Here is a 19,952-nt window from a genome sequence, read left to right as displayed (position 1 = left end):
CTTGGGCTTGAATGCTCATAAACCCTGTATTGTTCCAGTTATAACCTCCTTATATTACGATACAGTTAATTATTGATATAGTTAACTATGATCTTGTTCCAAGGTCATGGTAGAAAAAAGACACTAACTAAGTTGATGCAGAGTAAGTGGGAGTGGGAGTGGCTTTGGATTTGAGACTTTAGCCCTCCAAGGATAAGTTCTGTATAACACCGTATCTGTATGTGCACGGTTGTATGCCAGAGTATGCCTGATATAATGACTTGTAATTACTAAGACTGGGGCAATTTTTGGCTACCGACCTGCTTCTTCAGGATGGTTGAACATTGGAGTGAAAACATGAATTCTGTTTCCATAGTGAGCTTCTTAATGAAAGAGTCAAAAGAACTGTCAGAAATCTGTGCCTTGTATTTAATAAAGCATTTCTTGCCAACTTCCCATCAAGTGTGTAAAGTATATGGCTGGAGGTTTTTTTGCCAAAGGGATAAAGCTATGGTACAGTGTCATGTTATACCAACGTGGCATTATTCAAAAGGATAAAGACATTGTCTTTGAGTTAGCTTTACAATAGGCTTTAAGAAAATCTGAATGATATTTCTTTGTGCTAGACGTTATTTAAATATATGTTTTAAAAGAAACCCATACCAAAATGTTCTCTTTCTTTCTAGGAAAGAGAGCGGTTATTACGGTCTAAAAAACAGAAGAGGAAAAGTCTGAAGCCACCAAAGGTGAGAAAACTTTTCGTTTTCAATGCGTTTTGATTTTGTGATCAGTACGTGTTTCAAATATTGCCTGAAATTAGAGCTCTACTTAAACTAAAGGTAAGGTAAAATGTCATATAATTCTCCTATTTTTTTTTCTAGTGAGTGCTTATTAAGTTTTTCTTAGGATAATTCAGGAGCTGCAAGTTTTGTACTGCACATGTGTTCTTCTTTTGGTTTTTGTTTTAAATAAACAATATAATTACACTTTTAGCCATGGTGGCCTAAATATTCAAGTGGTCTGAGGTCTAAATGATAAAATGACGTGAAACAACTGCCATTTCAAAGGACAAATATTCAGTCATTTTGAAAGAAGATACACTCTTTAAACTACTTGTACCAAGCTACTGCATAATCACAATGCAAAACTTTAACTCATGCTAAGGCTGTAATTGAAATGATATTTATGTAATATATAAATAGTAAGAAGATTCTAACTGTTTTTCTTTATTAACTATTTTGCTCTAGAATGTGAAGTACAAGAGAAAAATCTAGATGGTAGGAACAGAAAAGTTTTGTTTCAGAGTATACTGTTAGTGTTTATAGTAACACGTGCTTAAAGTAATTAATTTTGCTGAATAATATTTTTTGTGAAGTTGAACGTTACCAGCCTGGAGCATGTGAGGGGAGAAGGATGGGGGTAAGAACGAAGTGAAGAGTGGAGGGAAGTGAAGAGTGGAGGGATGATTGCCATCTATATGGTAGCTTGAGATACATTCTGTCATAAATGAGCGTTTGCTGTCAGCGTGTTCTGCACAGTCTGCTCCTGGTGACCTCCAGGTGGTGCTTTTTTATCGCTCTGCATTCTGTAATACCTGCGTTCTGAAAGATTTGTCCTTTGAGATTCACTGTTTCAGCTTCTTTCAACTTCTTCAAATTATGCTTCGAATAATGATGTGTCTTTTACATATGAAGAAAGAAAAATTCAGAAATAACAATAAATCTTGCATACATTTTTCTGTTATGTAATGGAAGTCTGATAGATGCTAAATATATTTACAGGAACTCTGAACCATTCTTTCTTGGTGTAGTATACCTGGAAGTTTATGTGTTGAGAGTGAGTTTAAAAACAGGATGTAAAATTAAATATGTAGATGTAACTAATACTGTGATTTTGATAGTCCTCTCTAATTATCCTCTCCCTTATCCAATTTTAAATTAATCGTGTAAGATCTTTTACTAAATTATAAAGTTCCTAATTAAACAAAACTAGTTGATTTAATTTTTTTAGGAGTTGATAACTAGTGATGCTAATTTCTATAGGCTAAAAACTTCCATAATTATTCATTTATATCTTTTAAATGTTCTGTGTTAATAGAACTCACTGACCTAGACTCTGCACCCTTTCCTTTAACCTATTTTCTCTTGAGCAAGCTCCTGCTTTTGTGTTACCTTCTTCTTTCCTTATTGACCAAGGCAAGAGTTGAACAACATGACGGTTGGAGATAATGTACATGATATCATTAAAAAAACTGTGGCAGTGCTATTTTTCATTGGTAAGATTACTGTAACTGGGGACTTGTGCAGAACTTACTGCAAGAATTGTGCGCACATGAGCAGCAGAGTTATTGAGGGTTTGCTTCTTATTTGTGCTATGATAGATACATCAGAAAGAACAAATTAATCAGTAGCAGACATAACTCCCAGTACTTATTCCATCTCCTGTCCATTAGCTCTTCAGTGCCCATATGAAATTGGCCATTTGAAATTTTATTTGATGCTGTCTCCTCAAAGGAAAAGCAGGACTATAAAACAAAAACAAGTAAAAAAGAGAGAGAAAGTTGTGAGAGAAGACTGAATGGGATTATATATACTATACTAGTTATTATGTAACTATATATATATAGTTGCTAAATGAGCTTATTCCTTAAGGAAGGAAAGAATTAATCAATAATATATTTATTAGTGTCCTATTACTTGCCATCATATGACCCTGTAGGCTATTCACATGTATATGCAATGTAGACTTGGAGTTTAAACACTGTTGATATTAGCTTCTAAAATCCAATCCCGGCAGAGAGGCTGGTTTTCTTCCAGGTCACCTGTATGGTCCTGTGAGGATCAAAATCCTCAAAGGAAGCTGTGTTTCCCAGTTTTCCAGCAGGTTTTTATTTAAACAATCTATGTAGAATGAGCTGCTTACTCAGAAGAGCTGTTGGGATTGTACCATCTTCATCCTCTCTGTTTTTATAGCCTATCTCAGGAACACAGATGAAAAATGTAGAATTCATCTAATCAAGCATTGCAAATTACACAGAGGTGAGATACAGACATCTCACTCTGGACCAAGTGCTAATGTTAAGCGGTGATTGTTCTCCTCTGGAGGTAGATCTCTAAACAGACTGTGTGAGTTTTGTCCTAAAATTGCCTATTTCTCTCTGGACTATAAAGGCAGCCTAAGATGAGTTGCTTTATATCTAGACACGTACAGTGCAAGTATATTTCTGTCAATGATCTGTGCAAGATATCATACAGATGATAACCTGTGCAGAATAGCAGAAGAAATTATGGGTGTATCTGTCCTAACCAGCCACTCAGAAGGAGAAATTACTGATATGAATTTTTGACTTTGCTTTTCTAAGATTTGTTCAATGGGAAATTACCATTAACACAGTGAATTATCAAGTTTGGCTGTTAGATCTATTTCCAGCTGTGTCCCACTTCCCTTGACAAAGTGAAAAAGGAAATAACTGATGAGAATTAGGTTTCGTGAATGTGGTCAGATAAGCTCAGACAAGAAGGTATGGAAAGGTTCCTTTTTTTTTTTTTTCTGATAAAGAGGAACTTGGTGTGCAATGTGAAGGCTTAGACTCATTTACTGTGTCAGCTTCTTCTGAGCGGGTACTTTTACAGTCCAGCTTCCTTAGTTTTTTAGGTACTCTGCCTGGACAGTGTCTGCGTTTGTTTTCTAATATGAGTATTTTTCTGACAGGGATTCCTGTTAGCTGGAACAGAATCCAGGGCATCCCTTTCTCCGTCTTTAAGACAACTTCCTTTATAACCTGATTTGGTCTAAATAACATCAGTTCAGCTGAGAAGCTTTTGAAAATACCAAGGATTTATTTATTTATTTATTTATTTATTTACTTACTTACTTACTTACTTAAAGTAGATGTCTGTGTTATTTCTGGAGCTCTGTAGATGCACTAGGTTACTGTTGCTAGTGTAGCTTTGGCTGAGCGCTCTTTTAATTCCCAAAGAGCATAGCAGTCCGTAGAACAGCCCTGGCAACTGGCTTGGGTTCCCCAAGGACAGGAGCAGCGTAGTGGGATGGGGCTTTATAACCTCTGTGGTTGCAAGGTGTTTAGAGGAGTGATACACGGACTGTCTGTAGTCAGGTACTGTAGGATAGTTTTCTCTGAAGTGAAGCAGCCTAAGCTGATACAGGGGTTTTTTTGTTTGTTTGTTTGGTTGGTTGGTTTTTTTTTTTACATTAACATACCATTGGACTTTTTAAGAAAAAGATGTACTAGGGAAGAATCTTCTTTTGCTGTTTAAAGCATGCTTTTTTCCACCTTTTTTTTTTTTTTTTTTTGTTACAATTTTGGTAGTGAAATAACAGTTACAGTGATTCCATGATTGATGGAGTCATTCATTTGAAAATAACGCATAATTGCCCAGTTTGTTTGGTAACTGCAAGACTCTACAGATTTGTCTCTTTATTTAAGCTTTAATAAATACACTATATTTGTGATACTGGAAAGCCTGCACACTGGTGTGATGGAGTTCATATTTCTTGCTTTATATTTTTCTTTTTTTATCTGCCTCTGTGCTTTGGTGTGCCTTTATTTTTCTGGCTGCCAAGAAATGACATATAAGCATGAAGGTAAGAAGTTACTGATTAGCTCCTCTGATTGCATTACAAGGAAATTCATCTTGGATCATTTCCATCATCTCAGATTAAGTACTTGGAAATGAAATATTTAAATGTAAAGCAAAACTACTTTAGCAAATAAATCAGATTATTTATGTGTAAGTATATTTAATCCAAACTATTAAAAATATCAGAGTATATTGAAATTTGCATATAATATAGTCTATGTGTCAGTATTGATTTGTAACATTCTAAACTTTGATGTTTAGTGAGCACTGTACTTCAGTAGAAGCATGAATACTTGAGTTATAAAGACCTAATGCATAATTTTACTTCAAAATTATGTGAAAACATTGATATAAATCCACATGAAAAATACTTGCTATTAAATGCATGGCAGTAGTCAGTGAAAATCAGAGTTTAAATCAGAATTTTTCAGCAATTTACATTACTGTTTTTTCAGTCATGAAGTTATGATTTAAAGGAAAAAAATGTACAAGTCAATATAAAAGAATCTTTCTTAATTAAGAATGTTCTCATTTTTAAGAAAAGTTTGAATGAAACTTGAATGAAAATAGTGTAGAGTCACAAAAATCCAGTCGCTATTGTACATGTTTGTATATACTTTTCAAAACCAGTTGTGATTCAGCTTTTGAGCTATATATGGAACGTCCCTTGGAGTTGGTGTATTTATTTATGCCTTATCCTATATTACAGTGTTTATCAACAAACTTTGTATAAATTAGATGTCTTTGTTTTCTTCCTTTTTTTTTTTTTCCTCTCTACAGCTGTTCCCTTACCAGTTAATTTGTTCTGGTTTTGCTGTGAATCACTTCTTGTAGCTAGTTGCTTGAGATACTAGATGATCAACAATAAAACCAGCTGGTTTGTAATTATGAGATGAAGCAGTTCATACATATGTAATGAATATACAGTGGTTAAATACCTTATCTCTATTTCTATGGAAAGTATCTGCTCCACAAAATGAGACATGTACAGCTTTTCTACAGAGGAAGGAGTCATTAAAAATAAATAATAAGTGGTTCACTCATGACTCCAAATACTATAGGCAGTCTGTATAGCATTTAAGAGATTTGACTTTTAACTCTTCTTGAAGTCTTGGGATTTTTTAGTGTGATGGGAAACACTAATTTTCTTGCATAGTTCCCTCCCATCTAATAATGAAATGATTCATTTATAAATATATGCAAATTATTTTCCGCTACTTTTGCTACTAGTGAAATGTTTAAATGCAGCTGGTGTCTTTTGTCAAAATAATGACATTGCTTTAAGTATCTTCTCAAACCTATATATATTTATGTAAAATCAAACCAACTGTTGTCTTACTATTGATTTTTCACTCCTTGAAACAGTGTGCATGGGTGAGTGTCTGCAGGGTTAAAGGAAGATTGTGGCCTGTCAATACTTAAAGGGGGCTTATGAGAAAGATGGGGAGAAACTCTTTAGCAGGGCCTGTAGCAATAGGACAAGGGGTAATGGTTTTAAACTAGAAAGAGATTGATTTAGACTGGATAGAAGGAAGAAATTTTTTTACACTGAGGGTGGTGGAACACTGAAACAGGTTGCCCAGTGAGGTGGTAGATGCCCCATCCCTGGAAATGCTCAAGGTCAGGTTGGAGCAACCTGATCTAGTTGGAGATCTCCCTGTTCCTTGCAGGGGGGTTGGACTTTAAAGATCTCTTCCAACCCAAACTGTTCTATGATTCTGTGATTCTGTAAGAGATGTACTTAAGCTGAATTATCTACAAGGGCGGCCCTAGTTTGAGGTCTAGCAAAAGGCCCTATAGGTATGATAAGTCCTATCATCAGTTTTAACTAAATTGCTGCTGACCTTCATGGTACTGTGTTCTCAGTGCCATATATATGATAATAAATCAGAGGGGTTTTTTTCTCCATCTTATAGAAATCCCCTCTGCCAGCCTTTTCAGTCAAGACTCTTATTTACTTTGTTAGCCATCAAGCCTATACTTTATTGTAGATTTTGGTTCAGCTTTGCTCAAGTGCGTTTATAATTTTTGAGGCCAAGCACCCTTGAAGCAGGAGGCCTCAGCAGGATCAGCTGTCTTTCAGTCCTCTGAGTTGCTTGTCCTTGGCTAGGTTTCTCCAAAGCACAGGACAGTTGTTCTGAGCTCCATCCACAGACAAGTTGGTACAGGCAGAAGAGCAGGATATAAAAATATCGGCATAAGAGTCTGTGTGCAGCTTTGGTTTGGGTTTGTTCTCAGTGCCTTTGAGTAGAAAGTATCTGCACTGCAAAATGAGGATGTGGTTTTCACTGAAGTGTCTTGGTTTTTGTTCACCTGCTGTCATCTTCTTTACCTCCCTATAGTCTATCTTCATATTTATGAAACTGTTTCTGCTCATTGGTTTGGAATCAGGAAGGAGTTCTTCCTGATGAGTTGACCTGGCAAGCCAAATTATAAATTTGTCTTCCTTACGACTTGAAGGTAGCACTGATTCTTTAGCCCTATTTTCAACTCCTAGTATTTACTTGTAGTATTACTGTTAGATGGTTGTAGGCTGCAACCAGTATTTGGTGTGGGAGAAATGCTGGATGGGCCATCTCCCAAGGACTAATTTGCACCTCAGTTTTTGTGGTAAACCTTTGTAATTCAAGTGAGAGAACACATTAGCTTTATGGATGAGTATATTTCTAGTATTTCTAGAATAGAGGTTAAACCTGTTCCTTTTTTTTTTTTTTTTTTTTAATTAAAGTAGGACAGAGTGGTGAATAAACTGGTGTAGCATATGAAGGCTGGAGGAGAAGATTAAATTATCCCAGGAGAGTGTTTGTCTCCCATCACAGTGCTTCCTAAACAACTGGGAGAAGAGTAATATGTCCTTACAGGGTTTCGATACTATAACTGTGATCCTTTTATTTCCTTGTGAATACAGTAAATAATTGTCTAGTAGCTTACAAAAGGAAGGTTGTTTCTAAAGATTGTTCAGAAGCTCTTTGCCTTCTGTGCTGCATGATATTTATCTGTATGCATATGGAGAAGCACAGTCTATTTGGAAAAGATGGGACTTTTGGGGTTTGTTTGGGTTTTTCTTGAGTGCATAATATCCTTTCAGGAGATTTCAGAAGAACCAGTTAATTTAAAAATGCAGTCTAAATGGATTTTTTAAAATCATTATTTGAAGGGCTCATCTTAAGTGAAGCAATTAAGTGGTTCAGAATAGAGCCTTGAAGCTGTCTTTGGTAGTTTGAGTGGGATTAGTTGTACTGTGAAACAATTATGGAGTTGTTTAGCTTACGAGTGATGAGACTGTGACCAGTCCTGGTGGACAGTAACCAGGGCTGCAGACTGTAAATGGCACCAAGTCACACCTATGAGCTTGATCTTATGGTACCACTTAAATCAAGATAGAGTATTCAGGCTCTTTGTTGAGAGCTGTGCTGAGACAAAAGAATATATTAAGCATTATGGGGCTTTGTGAGAAAGTTAATATAGTACTTTGTAGACATACAGGAAGAATGTATAATGTTAGATAAGTCTAGAAGACTGCAGGGAAAGGTAAATATTTGGAATTCATCCTGAGATAGAGCATTATAGGTAAAATAAAACTTTTCAGTGTCTTGAATGAAAGTGATGGCTCACAATTACACACATTTAGCCAGTTTGGCTTTGCTGAGATGAAAGATGTCTGATGTTCTGACTTAATAACAATTGATTTTTTTTCACACTTTAGGCTTTTTTAATGAATAAGGCTATTATCTTCTTACATACAAGCTGTGGTTTATATTTGAAAAAAAACAACCCCACAGACTATGACATCAGGTTCTACGATTCAGCATCAGACAGTGCCAAAAAATATAGAGATGATTAGACAGATTTTTCTTCATCTTCTTAGAGTCACCTCTCTCCACTAGGCTCTCTCTCTAGAATGCTTCATAACCTGACTCCATTTTTCCAGTAGTACCCTTTTCCCCCCTTTTCTTTATCTTCTTGCTTCTTTGAATATGTGTTAGATTGTTAGAATGCTTGTACAGTGTAAAAAGTTAGGCTTTCTGTTGATTAATACATTAACTTTTGTTATTGTTATTTTGGAAGGAAAAATACTTGAAAACCTTTTTCTAGTTAAATGTGTAATTTTCTTTGGAAATTTGCTGCTTTCTGAGCATATGTTAGGAAACTGATGGAAAGGCGCTCTTAAAATGGTGAAAGAATTATTGCAGTTGTGTTGTTTTATATAAAACATCATGTTTTTCACGATGAATATTGTACTATTCACTTCCATTGGCTACTCAGTTTCTCTAGTTTTCTGTAAGCAAGCATTTAATTGATTACATTGTGTAAAATTTTGAATTGAAAATGCTGGTTTTCCCTAAGCATAGTTTTTTTGGTCAGTCAATACTGGAGCAAAATTCTGAAAAAAAATGAGAATAATGGTATTGAAAAAATAAAGGGAAAGCAGCAATTTATACTTTTAAGTAGGATTTTGCAAAATAGATATTATAAATTAATCTTCTTTTTTTTTTTTCTTTTTAAAAATTAGTGTCAATGATGAAGTTTGTTCCACATCGTTCTTCAGGATATTTTTTCCCTTTTGGTTTCGCATCTTACATGTTACATCGTACTAGGTTACTTTCTTCTGAACAGATATTGCATTCCTCTACTTTGAATCTTGTAAGATCTGTATGATTTTGGTAATTAGCTTTTATACTTTTGCTAAAGCATTATTCTATTGACAGTTACCCAGTGCTATGTGCAGTTCAGTTCTTGGAGATTCTTATAGAAATGGTGTTGAAGAAGTAGCTCATTTAATCAGAGAACAAGGGTTTACAAGGGAACCTTTTTTCTTCCTAAACACTAAAATAATGGTCAGAGAAGACCTTGTCTACTGCTTACTGAGTCATTAAGGTTTTCCAACCATTTTGCTAGTAACTAAGAAAACCTAACTTTTCAGAGGCATGTTGTGGAGACATTTTTTGGATTTGATGAAGAATCTGTTGATTCAGAAACATCATCTGTAACTTCATATAACACAGATAAAACAGACAGGACACCAGCAACACCAGAAGAAGATTTGGAAGATGTAAGTAGCAGCTGATTTGTTCTTAAGTTCTATAAAAATTGACATGGAGTAGAAATGCAAACTTTTTTTTTTCAGCTATTCTGCCATAGGAACTATGAAAGATTTGACAGAGAATTGTTCTGTTTTGTTTCAAATCCAGTAACATATACACAGTCATTGCAGTAGAATAAATAAGATAATATTCTGCCTGACAGATTTGGCAGATAATGGGCTGAAAAATACTTTTTTTTTCTCAAACCCTTTCTTATTAGTTAAAAGAAAATGAATAGGCACTTTGCTCTGCCAAAAGTCAATAGTTACTAGACAATAGTTTGCCTTTCAACCTTATAATTTATTTGACTGTTTTGATACAACCAGGATTTTCTTCCTGTACTTACAATATTCAGAGAGGCTTTTGAAATTCATTAAAGCTTAAATGATCATAGGTAGTAAATACCCAGTGACATGTTTTGTCTCAGCTCTGCTATATGCAGTGCAGCTGGCCTACTTTAAAAGATTGCAGAGCTGAGGACAAAGCAGGAATTAGATGCTCTCTTTCATCTTTCTTTCCTGTTCACTAACTTGTGTTTGATACTCCTCAGTCACAAGAAGCTTCCTATTTTTCTAGATTTCATATCTAATAATGTTGTAATCTCTTTTCCTTGGAGCTTGAGTTCCTGGAGCAAAAATTAATTAAAGGCAAGGACATTTCTTGCTCTCAGCATTCTAGGAAAGACCTTGAAAGTGTTGTCAGTTGCTCAAAATTAAAAGAAAACTAAGACATTAAAAATGCTTCATGTTAAAAAAAAAAAAGAATTTAAAAACCATTTTATGACTTTTGAAATACAACTTCTGTGTTAGCATGCTTGTGCTGGTAAAATGCTTTACCCTGGCATTGTAGAGAAAAAGAGTAAGGAGAGAGTGCTGGACTGCATGGCAAACAGAACGAACCCTTTCTGAAGCCCCTGTGGCTCTGGAGTTGCTGAAGACAGTGGTGCACAGAATTGCTTCTTCCCACTTCTATACATTACTGCGTTATATAGTAGCTTATACTGTCTTGAATTGGTAAGGTAGGCAGTTACTGATCTCTGCATTTCTGTATCATCCTCAAATCATCCTTCCTTCCATTTCTACTTGTTTTAGTTTATTAAACCTTTATTAAACTCTGAGAGTATGAGTTTTTCCAGTGAGGGTGGTGGAACACTGGAACAGGTTGCCCAGAGAGGTGGTGGAAGCCCCATCCCTGTAAACGTTCAAGGCCAGGTTGGACAGGGCTCTGAGCAACCTGATGTGGTTGGAGGTGTCCCTGCTCCTTGCAGGGGGGTTGGACTAGATGCCTTCCAACCCAAACTATTGATTCTATGAGTTGTGTTGCTTGTTGTGTTTGTGAGTCTATCCATCTCTATAAACAAACACATTATCATACATATTTATACAAACCCATTTTTTTCCCCCTCTTCATTAAGAGCACGCCTAAAGAAGAAGCTGAACTAAGGTTCTGCCAGCTAACAAGAGAGTATCAAGCTTTGCAAAGAGCATATGCATTGCTTCAAGAACAAGTTGGTGGAACTCTGGATGCAGAGAGAGAAGCAAGGGTAATATTTTAACTGCAATTTCTTTTAACTCTGAAATCATTGAAAAAGCTGAAAGAACTTGGAATAGCAGGAGATAGCTTTGTAGTTCAGTGAAATGCAAGGTACAATATTTTTGAGGATTAGAGGATATTATCAGTAACGTGACAATTTAGATTAGTCTGGTGTGATCAGAATAAAGATATTTACTTTATTTTAGTGTGCGTAATGTGTGAAAGGTTTCAGTAGTAATACAGTGTTATTGAGAATGATATCTCAATTGAACCTGCACTTTGGATAGCAACGTGATGGATTTAAAATGAATTGGAGAATAGGTTGTTGTAAGTACTTAGGTACTTTTATCACATGAGTATATTAAAAATCTGATGCAAATCTGACAAAGGGTTTTTTTCTTCAAGTATTTTGTTGAATACGTGAAATCATAATTGTCTGGGAGTATTCTTCCACTAAAAAGTACAGGACTAAGTGTTGTTCCTATTAGGTCAGCATGTGTGATTATTTACTCAGTCTGTAATAAATGTTGTTTTAATCCTTGCAGCAATCTCTGTACTATAGGTATTTGAGGTGTGAGAAAGTATGTATTCTATTTTCATTTATGCTTGTGCCGCCACTGTGTTTAACAATTTAACACTGAGATGAGGTCAGCAGAAGTCATGCTAAGGTCTTCCATTCTGTGTTTTCCAAACCAACGAGGAGATAAATCACTTCATAATGAATTAGTGAGCTCTGACTCAGTCCTCAGATCTATTCACTGAACAGCAGTGGCATAAAAAAAGGGCTAAGTTAACCAAGGGCAACATTTCTTCTGCTTTATTGCAACGCCTTGCAGATAGGGCATCTCTAGAAGTGCAGCATATTTACAAGTCACCCTCTGCTTGAATGACTGTTGACATTGATCACCAAAGAACATGTAAGATCCGAATGGGCAAGCAATAGCCGTAGAGCTGGACACTTCATCACCTTCACCTCACATCCTTCATTTGCATCAAGTACAACTAAGAGAGTTGACTGATGTCATTGCGAGGCCACTCTCAATTATCTTTGAAGGCTCATGGCAATTGTGGGAGATTCCTGAGGGCTGTAAGAAAGCAAATGCCACTCTTGTCTTCAAGAAAGGCAAGAAGGAGCATCTGGGGAACTGAAGGCTGGTCGTTCTCATCTCTGTCCCTGGGAAAGGGACGGAGCAAATAATCATGGGAACAGTTTCCAAATGTCTGAAAGACAACAAGATGACTGGAACTGATCAGCATGGATTTATGAAAGGGAAATCACACTTAACCATCTTGATAGCCTTCTATGATGAGATTATTAGCTTTGCAGATGAGTTGAGAGTAGTGGATGTTTTTTGTCTTAACTTTAGTGGGTCTTTTGACACTCCCCCATAAAGTTCTCATAGACAAGTACAGATGTACTGATGAAGTACAGATTAAACAAGTGGACAGTGAAGTGGACTGAAAATTGGCTGAAATAGCTTAAAGGATTGTGATCAGTGGCAGAAAGTTCAGCTGGAGGTGTGCCACCAGTCATGTTCTGCAGTGGTTGATACTAGATCCCATGTTATTTAACCTTAATGGCATGAATGATTGACCAGAGTACACCTGCAGCAAGTTTTCAGATGATACAAAACTGAGAGGAGTGGTTGACATATGAGATGCTTGTGCTGCGGTTCAAAGGGACCATTCAGCTGCCTGAAGAATTTCATTAAATTCAACGAAGGGAAAGAAAAGTCTTGCATGTGGGGAAGAATAACTCCATGCACCAGTACAGACTTGGAGTTGGCTTGCTGGCAAGCAGTTTTGCACAAAAGGACACGGGGGGTCCTGGTGGGCACCAAGTTGAACTGTGTCCTTGCAGCAAAGAAGGCCAACAGTCTCCTGGGCTGCATTAAGAAGAAAGTCCCCAGCAGACCAATGGAGATGATTCTTCCTCTCTACGCAGCATTGATGAGGCCACATCTAGGGTGCTGGGTCCATCTCTGGGCTCCTCCAATACAAAAAAACCCATGGATATATGGGACAGAGTCCAGTGAAGGGGCACAAAGATGATTAAGGTTTTGGAGAACCTGATAGACAAGACAAGGAGAGGCTGAGAGAGTTGGGACTGTTCAGCCTGGAGAAGGGAAGACTCAGGGGAATCTTATCAGTTTGTGTAAACAGCTGATGGAGGGAGTAAAGAAGACGGAACCAGACTCTTCTCAGCAGGATCCAGTGAAAGGACAAGATGCAACAGGCACAAATTCGAATACAAGAAATACCACTGAAACATAAGTAAAACCCTTATTCCTCTGGGGGCAGTCAAACATTGGAAGAGGTTTCCCAGAGAGGTTGTGGAGTGTTCCTCCCTGGAGATATTCAGAACTCCACCGACAAGGTCTTGAGCAACCTGTTCTATGTGTCCCCCTACTTTAAGCACAGGAGTTAGACAGGTGATCCCTTCCAACCTCAATGAAACTGTGATTCTAAAAAGTGTTTAAGTGTTAGAAAACCCCCTAACCTGCTTCCTCCCGCACCCCCAAAATGGAGAAATGTGTTAAATATTGTGAATTATTACATATTACTGCCTTACTAGATGTGACCTTCATTGCATTGTGCCACTGCAACATGTTTCTAATAACGCAGAAAGATAAAGATTTTAATATGGTTTAAAAATTATTTATCCCAAATATCCCTACAGGCAGGAGCTGCCTCTAGCTTAATGGTTCCACTGCTTAGAACAATTAATAAAATATTCTTTATCACTAGATTGCTGATGGTAATTAGGCATACATGTGCACTATTTTATCCACATAATTTCCTCTGGTAAGCATTTTAAAATCCATGTACTGAATATTCTCAGGCATAGAATTCGGTATCAGTGGACTCGGGGTAGTACCTACTGTTGTGTAATGTTAGTTTAATAATTATGTAGAATGAGGAAAACTGACAGACTTATGCTGTTTATGTGATATATAAACTATTTTGAGTCAATATATTTTATTTACTTATAGGCCTTTTCCAGTGCTTATTGCAATTCTCTTTCACTCTGCCCCCTTTTTTTTTCGCAATTGCCTTGAATTACTAAAGCTTGTGAATAGCTTCTCAGAGCTCTTTCAGTTCCTAACTTTATTTTTTTCCTGGGAAGAGTTTTGTCACTGAATATGTGATGGTAACATCTTTTCAAGCTAGGAAGGAACAATACTGTTAAACTGATGACTTTAAATATTTTGTAACATAAACACAAAAGCAATTATTTTAATACAAAGCATTAAAAGCTTACTGGACAGCCTATAAATGGGTAGAGAGTATCTTTACTTTGACTCTGTGTGTAATTAAATCTGCTTGTCTACCTGGATATGCATGCATATACACACAGTTTTTAATACTTTTTTTTTTTTCCCTAGACTCGTGAACAGCTACAAGCTGATCTTCTCAGGAGTCAGGCAAAAATCGAAGACCTGGAGAAAGCTCTAATCGAGAAAGGACAGGTAAAAGGCTCTCTTAATGTCTTCTACCACATCATTTTCTCCCTTGCATGCAGTGGTGCCCTTGCCATCTTCATTGCTTGCTGGTGTGTTAGTGTGACTGATGCAGCTTAATTGCTAGTCCAGCAATAGATTCCTTAAATAAAGTATTATATGGGCGAAGAAAATGTCATTAAAGATTCATTTTCTAACACATAATACACTAAAGCATAATATTGATATAACAGCGTGTACATGCATTGTGAATTCTGTTCCCATTGTCATTTGGTGCAGGCTTTTCGCCTGTTTTCCATTTTGTTTATATTTGCTATGAATTCCAATAAAATAAATATTCTATATTTGTACTGGAGAATACTTTTGGTGTGTGGCATAGAAAAAATTAAAAAACCAAATCACTTCCAAACACATTTCAGCTAGAGAAATGAACCACTGAGTGTGTCTGGAAGCTGCTTGTAGTGTTGCTCTCCTGGGCTTAAATTCTTGGAGGACCCGACTGCTTTCAAATTCCCATACCATCACATGGAGTAAAGTTAGGCCTTATGCTTCAGTGTATGTTGTAAATACTTGACGAAGTTGTGGCTACTGATCCATATTTAATAATGTCCATGATCTTCAGGAAGGCTGATTAACAGTTATGAGAATGCATTTGAAAGATGTTCAGTTGCATATGTGCCAGAATGCACTGATGACATTGGGGAGATATTATTTTACGCTTTATCATTTGAAATAACAATTTTAAGATTGCAGGTAGCATATGCTAATAAAATAAGATATATCTACCCATAGATACACATTTCAAAGACTAACGATCCCGTAGCATTGAATAAAAGCAAATAATGCCAATTTAATGATATTACTATTTTTATAGTAAGATTGTGTATAAATACAAAGGGGTTTGGATCATATTAAAATTAAAGATTGTTTATGATAGATTCCACACAGACTACAGTGGTAGTAAATTCCATGTAAATAAAATATTACTAAAAATAGAGAATATGTTATCAATCTGAAAACGATGAGTCACTGAGCTTTCGGAAGAATAAATGGAACTGAAGACCTCTCGAGGATCTACTGCTGACATTTTAGTGTGTTGATGACAAAAGTGTTGCGGGCAAATTGCTCTGTAATCGAAAACATTAACAAAATAGTTGACTGTTACAGTGTAAAATGTAAGTACTGTGTATGTAAATAACATAAGTGAACATGGATACCCATGTAAGAAATTACTGCTGTGATTTTGCTTCCAGAATGGTATGTCAAAAAAGGTATGCCTGGAAATTAAAATTTAATTAGTTATGACTTTATGAGATTCTTAAGCACATTTGCAACCTTGTATTTCTTAGTAATCCTGAGAAGGCCGGCAGGGAGGTGACAAGGAGCAATATGATATTGTCTCTAGTGGTCTCGTCTGTACGCTGAGCATTAGCTTTCCACAGAAGTGGTCACAGTGTCTTCCTGGGAGCTCTAGCACCTGCCTAGTTCTCCTGATCTATTAGTATTTACATTCAACAAAATAAATGATTGTGATGATAAACTGACTTCTTTGTGCACTATGTGATTTTTTAAATTATTATTATTACTTTGTCATTCAGGTGGTCAAGGTAGTAATGATGACTTAATAATTCTTCTGAAATGTTTATTCAGGGAAACAATCCCTAAGGTGCTTTTGAAAAGGAAATGGTGAATCAAAAGACTCTAGTGCATTATCCCAGGAAGAACAACTTTAGGAAACGCAAGCAGCAAAGACCTTCACAATTTTCCTGCAGTCAAATTCAGAGCAGAAGATTAGAATCTTATTATTAAAAAGTTATTTGAAGCTTGGCTTATAACAATTTATGTCTTATTTCAAAGTGTCAATGGCTCTTGTTAACCTCTCATGAGCTCGATCTGTCAGAATTCCCCTGGATGTAAAATAAGACTAATAATAAGTTTAGGCAAGGTACATTGAGGTACATGCATAAGAAACATTGTATTCAGGGAATAAATTCTTATAAAATATTAATAGTGGTATATAATCTCAAAATATTGGCGTATGTAATGTACCAGATGGAAATTTTTTTTGAATGCTTGGCGCTTTCAGTGACCTGGTGTATACATAAATACATTTCCACTGGAGTTAAGGTTTTCTCAGAAAGTTGGGGTGAACTTCATCAAGAAAGACACAAAAGCTAAGTATCAATACGGCAAATTAATCAATTTTTTCTACTTGTATGAACTGGAGTAGTTGAACCTGCAGGTCTGATGTAGCTGTTAAATCTGCCTTTTACCATATGCGTGCATTGGGACATCCACCCTTAGTCTGTGCATGCAACTCTTTGTTCATTCCTTGACCTTAGTAAAATGCTAGTTAAATGTTAAATTAGACATTGGATTTTATTGTCAACATTTCTTTCATTTGTTTCAAAAATTCTTGACAAATGTCATGCCTTTTCAGTACTCATTTTAGTATATTATTCCTAGTATGATGCTTACAACATCATACCCCTGAAGAGCTTGTTTACTATATGAAAGTTAAAATGCACTTACTCGTTCTTGTATGTGAGTGGGAAATGGAGAAAGAACAGTATAATATGAAACTGTAGTGGACAGTAGGTAGAAAAACTAACTTTAAACTTTTTTTTTTAAATGCTAATTGGCTAAATATTATATCATAATGTTTTAGATTTTTTCAGTTGCCATTTCAAGGCTGGTTAATGGGCAAGGATATCCAGATTTCATTAATTTCTCATGTAGCCTTAATGTGCAAATACCTTGCTGACAAAGAAGTTATCAGCTTTAGTACTTCAGTAAAGACATTTAGATTTTAAATAAGTTGTCCTTTTTACTTAGACAATAACTTGATCTAGTGTTAGTATGGCGTACTAAGTGTTGGATATCATTTTATTAAACTTACTAGAGCTGTATGAGCTAGGTTATGTAAATACTTTTCTCTACAGGGAGAACAGAGCGAATTTGGCTGTTATAATCCATTAAATCTGAATGTCCAGATATGGTTGGCAGTGAGTTTTTGTAGCTTGAGTCTTTAAAGACATGTTTGATGAGGCCTTTTGAAGCCTTGGAAAAAACCTAAAAGGAAAGATCAGCTTTGGAACAAGTAATCAAATGGAAATACAGTTTTCAAATGTAATATAGAATATCTTATATCACTTCCTTCCCTCCATAGCCTTGAATTTCTTATCACAAACACTGTATATTAGCCTGATTCTCACACTTTTAGCAGAGGGCAATTAACTGCATACTGCTGAAGCTTATTTTCAGTCATTTGGGGTAATTGAATGTTGTTTTTTTCCCCTTCCTCCATTGGGCTTTGCATTATATGACTCAAAGTGGGATTTTGCGAGAAAGTTCACAACCTTTTGCAATGGAAAGAAATAGTTTTGCAGTAAGCTGAGTAAATAAATGTTTTCCAAATGACATAAAATATTATATAACTGCATCCACCCACAATTGCTATATGTAAAGATTTTAAAGTATATACTTTGTTGGAAAATATTAGGAAACAAGAGACTCAGCTTCAGGAAAAGAAAGGAAATTTTATTTCCTCTGTAGTTTAAACTGCTATTTATCCTTGAAATATTTATGATAGCTTTAGTTCTTGATGTGTGACTATTTTTATATTTGAATGTACAATGATGTCTGAAATCCTTCAGTCATTGTGGTTATTCATTTGTCTTGTCTAACAAAATATATATAATTTTAATCTTTTTAATCTTCTTCCTCATAGGATTCAAAATGGGTAGAAGAAAAGCAGCTGTTAATCAGAACAAATCAGGAGTTACTAGAGAAGGTATGTGTTCAGAATCTTGGAATATTTTCACAATTGCTACCCTTTCTCATAAAAGGAATGGTAAAAGGTAATGAATGTACTAAATACTGGAACAGCAACATGAAAATTGCTGTTAATGTAATTCAATTTCATTCACTTGATTTTAAAGGAAAGCTTGTGTTGTTTAACTTATTTAGATATAATATTCATATCAGTTTTCATACTACTTCCAGATTATTATTTGAATGGAACATTGGCCATTTTCTGCTGGCACTTCTTAGAAATACTTTCTGATGTGATGTTCCTTCTTTATGTCCAAGACATGGCCCAACATCTAATGAGAAACTGAAATAATTAACAGTTTTGTTTGAACTCCTGGCCCATTACTCTGTACAGTACCTCACAGGGTGTTATGATGTTGTGTTTGTCTCATAGATTTACAGAATGGAACAAGAAGAACATCAGCTAAAGAATGAGATGCAGGATGCAAAAGACCAGAACGAGCTGTTAGAATTCAGAGTGCTAGAGCTTGAAGTAAGAGATTCTCTCTGTTGCAAACTCTCAAATGGAGCAGAAATTATGTTTGAACCCAAGCTGAAATTCCTGTAAAGGTTACTGATGTCTGGTGCATGTTTAAGGGAAAGCACTTAGGTATCTATTTTTTAAATGTTGTATCTTGGGATAACGAAATTGATACCACTGCCTTAATATGTTTTGGAGAGAGTGCGCACTAATGTTTATAAAGATGTAATATAGCTAATATATATTGCATATAGTTTGTTTTTCATCTAATAAAATATTTTGTTTTGCAATATTTTGCCTTTTTTATTTGTTTCATTTCCATAACTGCTCTTTTCCTGCATGTAAAATCACTTGGTATGTATACTACAGCGTTGGCTGACATTGTTTAAATTAACACACCTTCTCACATCTTGCATGCAGTGATCTCACTAAAGATGTGACACATCCATCACATCAATGTATAATTGCTTTTAATTACATTGATTTAAGATTGACAACATTCATATGAAGTAAAATTATCTTAAAAGAACACATTTTGGTGGCAGTTTGGAAAGAATTTCTCTTACCTGAAATCCATTTTCTGATGATATAAAATGGTCATGGACCAGAAATAATTGGCCTCAGTCAATGAAAAAAGGGAAAAAACCCTCCGAGAATGTCAAAGCTTGAGTGGTGAAGCACAAGTACAACTTCTGTATGTGAAAATAGTATGTTCCCCATAGCAAATAAATTCTGTACTTTGCATAAATAAAATAATAGTGAAATTATTTGTGAATAACAATTTGAACATGTAGCCTGTGATTACAGTAGAAAACAATGGTTCTCATCACCTTGTAATTGGGGTCCATGTCAAGTTTAGTAACACTAAACTAGTTGTGTTTGATGCACAGTTGTCACACGATAGTATTGCCTGATAACACGTTGTCCAGTTTCTAAGATCATCAGCATTCTTAACGCCATTTAGAATAAACTCTCCAAGAAACCTGTCATTGTTACTTCT

General features: G+C 35.7%; 2 protein-coding genes across 11 annotated transcripts in view; both read left to right on the top strand.

The window, feature by feature from the left end:
* JAKMIP1 (janus kinase and microtubule interacting protein 1) overlaps positions 1–19,952 on the top strand; it is a 103,331-nt gene that overhangs the window by 44,503 nt on the left and 38,876 nt on the right. For 9 of the 10 annotated variants that reach the window (XM_086746409.1, XM_086746402.1, XM_086746401.1 and 6 more), the window contains 6 exons: positions 666–725; positions 9,505–9,633; positions 11,079–11,207; positions 14,584–14,667; positions 18,389–18,451; positions 18,866–18,964. In XM_086746409.1, coding sequence (XP_086602535.1) covers positions 666–725; positions 9,505–9,633; positions 11,079–11,207; positions 14,584–14,667; positions 18,389–18,451; positions 18,866–18,964 — 564 coding nt within the window. The remainder of the gene's footprint in view (positions 1–665; positions 726–9,504; positions 9,634–11,078; positions 11,208–14,583; positions 14,668–18,388; positions 18,452–18,865; positions 18,965–19,952) is intronic. The other variant, XM_086746408.1, reaches the window with a different exon arrangement.
* LOC147601019 (uncharacterized) lies at positions 4,455–4,676 on the top strand. Its single transcript, XM_086746567.1, has one exon. The coding sequence runs from the start codon at positions 4,479–4,481 to the stop codon at positions 4,674–4,676; it is 198 nt and encodes a 65-aa protein (XP_086602693.1). The 5' UTR covers positions 4,455–4,478.

This window comes from Chlamydotis macqueenii, chromosome 4 (assembly GCF_036417535.1).
Source record: "Chlamydotis macqueenii isolate bChlMac1 chromosome 4, bChlMac1.mat, whole genome shotgun sequence".
In the NCBI taxonomy this organism is placed as follows: Eukaryota; Metazoa; Chordata; class Aves; order Otidiformes; family Otididae; genus Chlamydotis; species Chlamydotis macqueenii.
The sequence above is the reverse complement of the archived record's forward strand: the minus strand, read 5'-3'. Positions and strand labels throughout refer to the sequence as shown.

Bases quoted from the DNA above. Each gene is read 5' to 3' on its own strand.
- LOC147601019 (XM_086746567.1), top strand. From the start codon at position 4,479: ATGGAGTTCATATTTCTTGCTTTATATTTTTCTTTTTTTATCTGCCTC.